The 12,270-nt window shown below is 27.6% G+C and overlaps 2 protein-coding genes across 3 annotated transcripts in view; one reads left to right on the forward strand and one right to left on the reverse strand.

The window, feature by feature from the left end:
- LOAG_18714 overlaps window positions 1-3,219 on the forward strand; it is a gene marked incomplete at its 5' end in the record, with an annotated part of 4,415 nt that extends 1,196 nt beyond the window's left edge. Inside the window, 8 exons of one of the 2 annotated variants that reach the window (XM_020451378.1) lie at window positions 244-381; window positions 676-857; window positions 1,167-1,328; window positions 1,415-1,480; window positions 1,585-1,643; window positions 1,768-1,879; window positions 2,359-2,460; window positions 2,704-2,752. In XM_020451378.1, the coding sequence (XP_020304845.1) occupies window positions 244-381; window positions 676-857; window positions 1,167-1,328; window positions 1,415-1,480; window positions 1,585-1,643; window positions 1,768-1,879; window positions 2,359-2,460; window positions 2,704-2,724 (842 nt within the window). In that variant the 3' untranslated portion in view covers window positions 2,725-2,752. Of the gene's footprint in view, window positions 1-243; window positions 382-675; window positions 858-1,166; window positions 1,329-1,414; window positions 1,481-1,584; window positions 1,644-1,767; window positions 1,880-2,358; window positions 2,461-2,703; window positions 2,753-3,040 lie in introns of those variants that run through there. The other variant, XM_020451377.1, reaches the window with a different exon arrangement.
- Window positions 3,220-4,521: 1,302 nt separating this feature from the next.
- Window positions 4,522-9,631, reverse strand: LOAG_08605 (hypothetical protein; the record flags this gene model as incomplete). Its single annotated transcript, XM_020447737.1, has 11 exons — window positions 4,522-4,774; window positions 4,881-4,963; window positions 5,293-5,363; window positions 6,008-6,105; window positions 6,544-6,676; window positions 7,078-7,255; window positions 7,732-7,890; window positions 8,355-8,457; window positions 8,902-8,991; window positions 9,189-9,252; window positions 9,571-9,631. The coding sequence occupies 11 exons, from the start codon at window positions 9,629-9,631 to the stop codon at window positions 4,678-4,680; spliced, it is 1,137 nt and encodes a 378-aa protein (XP_020302065.1). The 3' UTR covers window positions 4,522-4,677.
- Window positions 9,632-12,270: the final 2,639 nt, after the last annotated feature.

Below are 12,270 nucleotides of genomic sequence, written 5' to 3' on the forward strand. Positions count from 1 at the left end.
TTTTTTTACATATTTCATTTAATATTTTTTAGAATGCTTATCTGACGTTAACTTTATGGTTTCTTGTAATAAGTTTTCTGATTTCACGGACGGTATGGCATGCTGTCCAACTGATCATGGAAGTAAGGATTACGTAACAGATAGGTGTTGCGGGGTTTCGACCTATTAATATAATTGTTAGGATATGTGTCTGAAACTCGTGTCATTTTCTTAGAAATATCTATTCTGGGAAAAAAATTTTAGATGAGGTAGGAACGAGTGGTATAAGTCGACCTGAACTTCCAAGTACCGAGATGACGCACCGGCAGTTACGTGATGATGAATCAGATGTTGCAGAAGAAGAAGCAATGGAAGCATCTAGTGATGACTCTGAATCTTCAGGTGAGATTTTTTCCTTTTTCGTTTAAGATTATCAAATCAGGGAAGAACTAGATCCATTCAACTAACAAGGAATCAAGGCTTTATGTTTCTGTCTTTCACAATTATGCTAGGCAGTTTCGTTCTCGTGTTCAATATTTCTATGTTTTTTACAATGCGTACAATCTTTAACATATTTCTGATGCATATTGCGCTACTAGATGATGATTCGAGCATCTTGAGTTTATCTGAAACTGTGTCTTTTCAGGTGATATGAAACTGTGTCTTTTCAGGTGATATGAAACTGTGTCTTTTCAGGTGATATGAATTGGTCTGAGCTTGATCAGGCTGCTCTGGAAGCGAAAGCATGTTGTTGTTTGGCAACTCTCACAGGTGGAAAAGCTATAGCATGTGGTCGTCCAGCATTTGGTATTTGGTTTAGCAACAAATTACGGCAAATGGCATTGAAAAAGAATCTTCCATTTGCATACAATAAAGGGGTAATTATTTTCAGCTTATTTTCTTCTAAGTTATTCTTAAATGATATTATAAATCATTTATTAAAGAGTTTTTTTCCTTCAAATTTGCTATATTTATTAACAGGGCATAGTATCCGTTTGAGGTAAACTACATGTGTGATCTACTTTAAGCATTTTCAAAGCTGGAGGATGAATAAGTTTAAAAGAACGTCTTTTTTATGATTTGTATTGTTCAAAATTTTAAACTCTTAATTTTAAATTTTCTTGATATCTTTGTAACATGATGAGCGGAAGGGGTTATCATCTTCGACTAAACACTGAGTTTTACAGAGAGGACATTGGTATACATGTCTATTCCACTTTCGCGTAATCATGCATGAATCAAAATTAAAACCTGATGAGAAGTATGAAGAAAGAGATCTTACCAAATATTTGGCGGTAGAAGTTACAGAGGATGAATTTCAAGCTTTCAAAAATGATCCATTGACGAGAGTGAGTTGCTTCTTCCTTTCTAGCTCCTCATATTTTTCACTGTTTTAGACTACATAAATTAGCTCACAAATATGCTCATTTTTCAGAGTTACATGAAAGATTACGAACAATTAATGGCTGCTCGTGAAATGCAAAAGAAGAAAAAGAAGAAGGTTTGCATTTGTATATTTTACACGACAGAGAAAGCTGGGTGGCCATGACAACTATATATGTTCTAAGCTTTTTCCGTTCCGAGTTAAAACTTTTCATATTTCAGAAAGGACGACCAGGAGCAAATGGTGGTGATGCTGAAACAAGCGATGATGAAACTCCAAGGTGTGCTCGTGAATCTTTGAAGGATTTTATTGAAACATCTCATGTATTTCTTTAAAAAAAAACAATTCGGTTTTTTTCATAAATTTCCTTTTAAATTATATGCAATTTTATGAATTCATTATAGCATCGGCGCACTGGCTGGAATTTGGCCATTTATGAGCACCAATTTTCATACTATGAAAGAAGATGAGGAAGTGAATGCATCACCGTCAGGACAAGGACCATCAACTTCAGCTGTAACTTTTTGTATTTTACAATGTAATTTTGAAATCGAGAATCCTCCAGCTAAAAGCTCAATAATGCAGTTTGATCACTGCACTTTTTCGGAATAATATAAAGTAATATTCGGCATGTGAAGATGATGTTAGTAAGGAACAAGCTGCACTGAATGGTAGAACACTGATGAGATTTAGTTTTTGTTTATTATTATTCGAGCGAAAAAAAATCAAAGCATAATTGTCCCTGAAAAATATTGTTTATCTCTATGAATCACTTGATTGAAAGAGTCATAAGTGATGAACAACACTCATAACTAAGTTTAAGATTGAATGTAATTCTGTGTGCCAGTATGTTGTGGGACTTAATGGAGGGACCTGAAAAGTTGTCCCTTTTGCCACAATGAAGAATAGGAATTCTCTAATATAATGGGGAATGGAAGCTCGTAAAAGTGGCTTTAAGATGGCTGATTAGAATTTTTCTAAAATTGCTTTTTCAGCCTCTGCAAGTACCTTTTCATGCTCTTTCGGCCACCACTTTACGACGTTACAAAAAATATTTCAATCTTCCCCATCGTTCAAGCACCAATACAAAACAGCAGGTCCTAAAATTTAAATCACTTCAAATTCATTTGGCTATTGTCATTCAGTTCATTATTGCTTAGATACGTAAAATGTTGCATGATGAGCATGTTGATAAAGGCAGCTAGAGAGTGCGATAACGATTAGGAAGTGTTCCGTGAATTTTTTCTTTTTGAAGCATATATTTTTTCCATTATTATAGAGTTAATATATCTGAGACTACATTCTTCTATAAGACATTTAAAATTTCTTAAAATCTTAAGAGGAAAGTGAGGATTGGATAGTCGTTCTGCGTCATAACTTAGAAATGCGATTTTTTTAACCGAAGGTGCTCAGAAATCAGGTTAAATGTACTTGAAGCACCAGTGAAATTTGTTGTTCGTGATGATTTGATCGCTATTATATCTCCGGACATTTTAATATGGTATGGTTTAGCTGATGAATTATAGAATGGAATTATAGGATTTGGTTAACTTATTGTACTCTTGCAGCTATTTGGCAGAATACGAGAACTTTATGTACGAGTATTTGACAGGAGAATTATAGAAATTGAAATTTCCGGTCAGAAATATCAATACCGTAAAATTAGTTTAATTGCAGTTATTGGAAGGCATATTGGAACACTTTGAAACAATCGATGCTCCCGCTTTCGAGACAATCGCTTATTTTCTGCATACTGCCAAAACGCATAAAAATAAGTTGGACTATCCGACTACCGATTCATAAATAATGGTCTAGTAATTTGAAAGTAAGGTAACTTCACATCGTTTTCTGTAAAGATTGTGCATATAAATATCGTGATTATTTCTACTTGGAAAACTTATATCAAAAGCATTTAGATAGCATTTCCCTACAAGACACTGTTAATGTAATTGTTCGGAGCATTTCGATCAGTGATTCCTAACCGATGGTCTGCGTACATAGTCCGCAAGAACTAAAATATGGTTAGCTAGGACAGTGATGCTAGCAAACAGACGGGACTCTTATCAATGTTTGATAAACTAATACATCGTTTTGATTAAAGTTCATTTTCAAATTAGCAACACTGATTATTTTTGAACTTTTTGATCCCCGCTACAGAAAAAAGCTAGCGTAGTTCCTAGCCAAGAGGAACCACTGATTTAGATAGATATATTGTATTTATAAATTTCATTTAACTTTTTTGCATCGAAGCTGGAAAATTTCATTTTCACCGTTTTCGAATTTTATAGTCTTCGTCTGAAACTTCAATCTATTTTGAAAATTCAATCTATTTTTTGAAGTTTTTGAAATCTTGTTAAGTTTTAGAAGTTTTGTTTATTCGTTGCTTGGGCGAAATAATGAGTTTAAAGCTGCCGAAATTATTCGGATATTGAATGTAACATGTTTTGTGAACCGGAAAACATTTCCATATGTAAGTCTTCGAAAGAGACACACGAAGTCATGAGTTACAAGAATAAGTCTCATTTCTCTTTGTCACTTAAATTTTCAGCACTGACTGTATTAATGTTTTCCATAAATACCATCCTTCTAACTTCGCTGAGAACTGGTTGTTTGTTTTTTTAATTTTTTTTCCTTTTTGCTCAGTATCTCAGGGAATTTTTGTGCGGTGTCGTGACAACCACAAAAACCGATCGAAACTCGTTGTACGAAATTGCAGAAAAACTAGGAAGTATTACGACTTTCATTTACACAAATAGGCAGTTCATTATTACAATATGACTTTTTGGAAATTCTCAGTTTTAACATTACTGTCATCTTCATTCTCCAGTAGAACAAACTGTGGAAATGTATATTTTTGAATTGCTTGCCATGACTGTTATTTAAACTAATCCGATTGTGAGCACCAAGTGCATATGTATAACGTATTCGTAACAGGTCATTCATGATATATATATATTTTTTTTACCTTTTTGATAATTTTCCTCCAAAGAATTTTGCATTTTCATCAATTTGCGCATGTTCTATATATATAATCATTTTCATTTGAAACCGTTCTATTATTCGAAATTAGTGAGAAGTTTGATGTTGAGTCATACAATAGGCTGAATAATGTATAACAGTACACTATATTGCTGAAAAAATATGTATTCGGGAGGTTTCTTTTTTTCATCTCCGCGAAACTGAGATAACCTGTTTTCACATAATCTAATTCAAGGATTTATGGTATATTAGATAATCAATGGAAACGAAAAAAAAAGGAAAAAATATTTCAAAGCATTATTTAGCTTATTCAGATAAACGATATAAGTTTGAGGTTAAACTTTGTAACGGTCATTCATGAAGTCATCGATAATTTTGTTGGGATTAAAAGGCTTTGGTAGAGAAGGTAGCGATGACTGCGATGAGAGTTGCCTGTAAGAAAAACATGGTGATAATTTATAACAAAAATGATAATTTTAGCGAACGGTATATTGTTGTATAGGAAAATGAAGTTCGGAAAAGAATAAGGAGCACATACTTGGAATTTTGGCATTTGTTGACTTCACAATTAGTTGCTGTAGTGGGACTTTTAAAACATGGGCCAGTTGTTGGATCAATAATCTAAAAATAGTCGAAGCATTCGTATAATTTTCCGAAAAAAAGTTTTCTTGAAATTATACTGCATCCAGCTTCTATATGTGTTATGTTTCTTTTTTTTTTCAATTTCTCTTATCGGTGTACAAATCACTTACTGTTAATCATTGTATTGCGTACAATAAAACTTTTGAAAGGTCATCTCAATTATGAGACATCATCTATAAGAATCGGAAAAAAATTATGAAGACATGATAATTTGCTATTTATTTGTACTTAATTGACGTAATGTCCAGTTTTATCTTTATTTATTTGTATAAATGAAACAAAAAAGAAAAAAAGAATGGGCTATTTACAGGTGTTCGAGATCTCATAATATATTTTCCATGTTTCATTTGTGTTTTACGACAATTATCATCCATTGTTCCTGAAAGTGGAGAAACTTTCTGGATGAAAACAATGAGAAGGAAGGTTAGATGTATCTTAATATTTAGAAAGTTTTTAATGATTTAATAATAAAGAATGTTCAATATAAATATTGCACAAATCAGAACTTCAAGATTTTTATCGAAGTTATTATATAAATCATAACATTTGAAATAATTTGATATTATAATTTGAAAAACGTGTAAAATAAAATCACTAATGCTGTGGATGGTATTTGTGGCGCATATGTATATGCGGGGAATTGAATTAACTCATGTGAAAGAGGTAATCTTTAAGATCTCAAATTATCAGTACGAAAGTTCTCGAATTTATAATAATAATTTTTCTTCTAGTGATAATGATACCTTATGATATGGGTCAAATTACATGCAATGCAACATGTTTACTGAATTTGTTTTCATAGACTGCTGTTTAAAAAAAAGAACTTGCACAAAGTTATTTAATGGAATTAGTTGCTATAATTATATAAACTTGTTATCACTTTTACAGCGTAATATAAAGCGCAGATTTAGTTTTTGTATAACTTGGATTATTTAGCCGGATTCAGTTTTATATCCCAAATAAATCTACAATTAAAATAAGACAGAAGAAAAAAATATTTTGAAATTATCATTGCGGACTTACCAGACGATGAGACGGGTAATGGTTTTAAAAAACTATTTGTGGAATTGGATTTTCGAAATAATGGCTTTGAAATTGTCGTTGTTATTGTCATCTCGTAGCTTAAAATATTTTTACCTGATAGAATGAAATTTGCGCAACAGTTTATACTGTTAATTCAAAAAATAAACGGAACTAATACTTCTGATTTTACACTTTAAATTATGTTTACATTGATTTTAGATTTATAGAGATTTTCATTTTTAAATATTCCTTGGAAATAAAGTAATTGGAGATCCTGCAGATCCATTATTAAAAAGCGCAATCAATATATTAAATGATTTAATAGGTATAAACAAGTGCTAATAGAGCAAATTTCTTTTAGGGTTCTAATTTAGCCATGTACATAGCAGTAACCGAGGATGCTTCAAACAGCGGCATAAAAACTTTGGTATTCCGGTAATTTGCGAAAATATGCAAATATCCATGGATCACTCCTGCTAGGTAGTTCGTTTTCCTTGTTATTTTTCCGGATAGAGGAATTTTCGCTAGAGCTTTACCTTGTCCGGCGATTCATTCCTATTTCCTGTTCCTCAATACTGGTTGTTGAAAAAGGTTTACTTAACGATATTTTCCTTGCGGTTATGGCTTGATCCTTGTTGGTGTGGTGATCGTTTTCTGAACGATAATTGGCTAGAAATATAGAATTGAAATGTATGATGAAAGAACCTTAAAAAAAAGGATTTAAAAATCCAAAAATTTTAGTCTTTAAAATTGCTATTCAAAATTTTACTTCTTAAGTCAGTTTTTGAACCTTTTTTTTGTTCACTTCTTTCTTTTTTTCATTAGTGCATTATCATAGCATAATGATTAGATTTTTATGATTTTATTTATAAAATCCTAATCTTTTCCCTTTTTTGTTTTTCTTCTTTTTTTGTTTACGTGAACTTTGAAACTTACAATTTTTTCTTTTTTGTTTACATTAACTCTGGAATTTACATGTGGATTGATATTACTTTATGGCTAAAAAAATCAAGCGATTCCTCTTTTAATAAATAAAGAATGAATTAAAAATTTTGTTAAACGATTCTTACCTAACTTCATGCAATCTTTTAAATTGCTCCCCGAATTTTTGAGAATTTGTTCAATGCTAGTACTTGATTCTCGTAAACTTTTCAGGTGTGTTGGTGAGTGACGTCGCTGTCGACGTAATTCTTGATAGAAACCATCACGTACAGATGAAAACATCAAATCAACGAGGATTGTCCAAGCCTTAATAAAATTTAACAAATTTGATAATTTCTAAAATACATCTATTGATAATTAACGAATTAATTTCCTGTATGAAATAACTGATTAGAAATATACTCCAAAAAAAAGAAAAACGGCATGAGATGTTAATTTTTTAAAAAAACGATAAAACAGTATCTTTCATTCTATTTTTTTTTAATTTTAACAGTACAATCATTAAAATCATAATTCGTAATTGGTCGGATGATTGAAATTGTTTATAAAATTTCGGTAAATTAAATTTATTCCTTTTTTTATTCCGAAATTATTTAAAAATTAAAAAAACGATAAATAAACCAACATTGCTTCCAATATTTCCCCATACCTTTAAACCTTATTCTATATTTATTCTACTTTTAGATTTTTTTTATTTATTCCTTATTCTACTTTTTTATTATTTAAACTTCTTACTAAAAGAAAAGCTAAAATTTGAAAAAAAAAATTATTTTTCTTCAAACCTTAAAAGTATTCGTTGGTGCATTTGTAGTGGCTGTTTCACTTAAAAATGAACATTCTGTTGCGATTGCATCTGCTAATGCAGCAAAAAAATCAGGTTTAAAACCACTTGTTCTCAAACCGACATGTTTTAAACCATAATTCATTGATAGCTCCTTCACCTACATTGAAATTTTAATTTATTGACTGAATTAATATAAAACATTGAAATTTTAGTTTGTTAACTGAATCAACAGCAAATATTAGAATTTTAATTTGTTAATTGAATTGACACCAACTATTGAAATTTTATTTTATTAATTTAATTAATACAGAATATTGAAATTTTAATTTGTTAAATTAATTTGCATTAAATGTTGTATACTGCAATAAATCATCAATAAATGAACATCGTGAATTGGAATTCTTTCCCGATAATTTAATTTTCCTTTTTTGATTTTCAATCAACTTGTGTTATCAATTAATTAATATGTTGCTCAGTTTTTTGAAAGTTAGAAGAATTAAAATTTTAGAGAGATTTGAAAACATTTCTTTTTACCATTCAATCAAAGATTATGAATAAGATATTGGCAAAAATTGTTATGTGGAAATGATTTTATCTAGTTATTTATTTAATCATACATACCTTTTCAATATCATCAATGTTTTCCACAACTGCTGATAAATAATCATTCAAAAGATTGGTGAATGCATCAATTTGCTCAGGTGTAAGATTATCTTTGTACGTTCTAAAATCCAATATATATAGTAATTTGAAAAGACAATGATATGTTCATCAATTGTAATTAATTGATAGCACTGATATCTTTGATGACAATTGACAATATCGATCTTACTATTGGTGACAGGATTGATTTCATTGTAAAGCATATTCAAATTGAAAAAAAAAAACGGTGAACTTGGAAAGACTTTCTGTAACATTAGGAAGTTGAAGTAATTACGAAAAAATAACATTAAATTTCACAATATTAGGAAGTCCGAAAAATAAAGTTTACGAGAAATTTTTCACAAGATTGATACAAAATTGATATAGAATTAAGAAATTCAGATCTTCAAAACGGACCTAATTAAGGGGATAATTGAATGTCGCAATCAATGATAATTAATTAAGAATGATTAAAATTAAAAATAATGAAAATTAAAAAAATAAACAAAAAAAAGAGAATGTATACTTAAAATCAGGGCGTTGTTGATTAACTCGCATTATAATTCTGCCTGCTGTGATACCGCTTGCCTTATCAAAACAATCACGAATTATACCTCTGCAAATTGATTATTATATTTTATTAATTCGGATTTCCATATTTAATTTTAAAATGTTTCAAAAAAATTTTCTAGATTTCCTTTATTTTAAATTTAAATTGTATGAATTTAACACTTAACACTTATCATAATTCAAGAAAAAACAAAAAAAATAAATAAATAAATAATTACTCAATAACTAAATAAATAATTTTACCTGTGGTTTGCATTTACGGCCGGACTTTTTATATCGTGACATTCATTAGTAAATGTTTCAGTTCCTGAAAAATGATTCAAAAGTTATAAATGATTATTATGATTCATGATAATTAATATATTTCAAAGTTATAGTTATAGTCATGAAAAATAAATTTTGGAACATATTTTGAAATAATTTGAAATTAAAAAAAAGGGATTTTAACAAATATCAAAGTAATAATTAAACATAATAATATTTTGCCATTTTTCAATTGAAATTATTAACTTGAATTATTTACTTCAAATTTTTACAAAAAATTTAGTTTTACTACTAGTGAAAAATAACTTTAACAAAAATAAAACAAAAAAAAAATTAGAAATAAAAAAAAGAAAATAATTACCAGTTATTGAGATAGATTCATCATTTTTGTTGCTTTTATTAATCGAATTCTTTTGTCCCATTTCTGGAAAAAAAAACATACAATGGAAGAAAAATGCTAATTAATTAAATCTATTTTAGATATATTGCAACAACAATTAGTTATAATAAATTCCCAGTATATCATAATATTGAACCTAATTCACAGTTGTTAACAATTGCCGATTAATTATATTTAAAAATACATCATCTTTTGATAACATTATTGTATGTCACATGATAATATTGATGATAGAAATAGTACAAAGATCATTTTGTTCAAAATCCATTTATCATTTAATCTTAACAACTGTCAAAAAAAATGGCATGTTTTAATCAAGTTCCTTCATTAAATTCATTTACTTTTTACAAAAAAAAAAAAAAAAAAAAAAGTTACCCATTGATCAGTTTAATCCATATCACTATCATTTCTCCACTATTTGCGAATATAATTTTCATATTATTTAAAAATATACTTGCGGTGGATTTTTATTTTCATAGCTTCAAAAATTTGAACTTTTTTTGAACTTGAAAAACTGAACTTATAATAATTTGAATTTGAATTAATGTTTCGGCATACTTTGCATTCAAAAAATATTTTTTGTTAAACAATTTAAATAATATTATTGTGAAGTTTTTTTATGATAGCAACGAACATTTCATTGCATTATAATGCAAATGATAATATAAAAATAAATTAAATTAATAGATTGGGAAAGAAAATTTTAGCTAAAATATTATGAAATGACAAATGTGAAATTATAAAAAATCAAAAAATTAAAGAAATTTTAAAAAATTAAAGGAAAGCAAAAGATTAAAAAAATGAAGGGAATCAAAAAATTAATGAAATTTATGAATGAGAAAGAGCGGAATTTCGAAATAAAATAAAATAAATAAAATTAGAAAAAGCACATCGTAATGATGGAATTTGACACTTAATTTGAAATATATTGATTAAAAAAAAATTTGTTTAACTAGTAATTAACTTTATTGTCTCGATTAAATTAAAAAAAAAAAAGAAAGCTACTAACTTTATTTCTCACCTATTCGTATTTAGATGGAGTCGGAAAAGGAATCATATTTATGCACATATTAAAAAATGTAAACAAAAAATTGGAAAAAATTGAAAAAGAAAACAAAAATTACATTTTTTCCTTTTGCTTTTATTTATATTCTTTCCGATTTATTCATTTTTTTTTTCACTTTGATTTCACACCTTAATTAATTATTAAGGTATGAAATTTTTTTTCAAATAATTAAATTATGATATTTTTTTCAAAAATTTCAAATATATATATATATAATGCTACGCTAGGAAAAAAAAAGAAAACCAATTATGAAATAAAATGTCAGAAATCATTCAAAATTGATAATCAATTAATTGAAATGTTGAAATGAATACGACAAATTGTTGCATTTAAAAGCTTACCTTCAACAAAAAGTATTTGTGTTCAATATTAAAATTTAAATAACATTTATGATTAAATTTTTTTTTGAGTATTTATTTAAATTTTCATCTCTTTAAGTATTTACAAAAATTTATTCATTTGACAATTTTGTTTTTCTTTTACATCATTTTATGCAAACATTGCTACATGTGAAAGAAATTTTTCAAATATATTTGTATTTGTTAAAATAATTCAATTCAAATTATTTTCATATTACATGACTTATTTATTTATTTTTTTCTATTTTTGCTGTTGTTTACTTACTAACATATTTAATGATTGTTTATTTACTTAATTACTTCCGTATTGTGTAATTTTGTTGTATGAAATATGATAGTTTTAATTAATCGTTATAATAAATGTAATTATTGATTAAACAAAATGTTATCAATCATATTTTAATTATTTCTAATGAATTTCTAATATTTTCCAATTATTTTTGCTTGTTTCTAATGAATTATTTCCAATTTAATTTCTATTTTTAATACTTCTTATTCTAATTATTTCTAATAATATATGTTAGTTAAAAGTTCAAACTTTCATTTTCCTCATCTTTACTGCTTCCATCCTTTTTCTCTTCCAAACGTACGTCGAGCAAATTCATTTATTCATTCATTCATTCATTTCATTCATTTGCTCATTCATTCACTCACTTATTCAATTCATTCACCCAGTTTATTCATTCAATTCATTTATTCAATTCATTCATTTATTCAATTCATTTATTAGTCGAATTCATTCATTCATTCATTCAATTCATTCATTCATTCATTCAATTCATTCATTTGTTTGTTTGTTTGTTTGTTGTAAAATTTAGCCAAAAAACAAAAAAAAAACAAAAATATCTGAAACTATACCAAATGAAAACGAAAGAAAGAAAAGAATGAAAATTTTAGAATGAAAAGAAAAGAAAGAAATGAATGGAAAAAACCAAAAAGTGCGAAATTTTGAAGAAACAAAAGGCCAAAAAAAAAGTGAGAAAAAAACTACGATTAATTTAAAATCGAAAAAATGAATTTGAAAAAGATAAATTTGTATTTCAATTCAATTCTCTTTTTACTTTTTTATTTTTTAAATTGTTATTTAAGAAGTTATGTAACGACAAAAAAAAGACCAGAAAAATTAGTTTTGTTCTAACAGCTGTCATTGTGCTATCTCTTTCACATCTTCTTCTTTCCTTTTTTATTTTAATTAATTTTATTTAATTTTTGTTTTTCTTTAAGTAAATTTGTAGC

This window comes from Loa loa (genome assembly GCF_000183805.2).
Source record: "Loa loa unplaced genomic scaffold supercont3.460, whole genome shotgun sequence".
NCBI lineage: Eukaryota > Metazoa > Nematoda > Chromadorea > Rhabditida > Onchocercidae > Loa > Loa loa.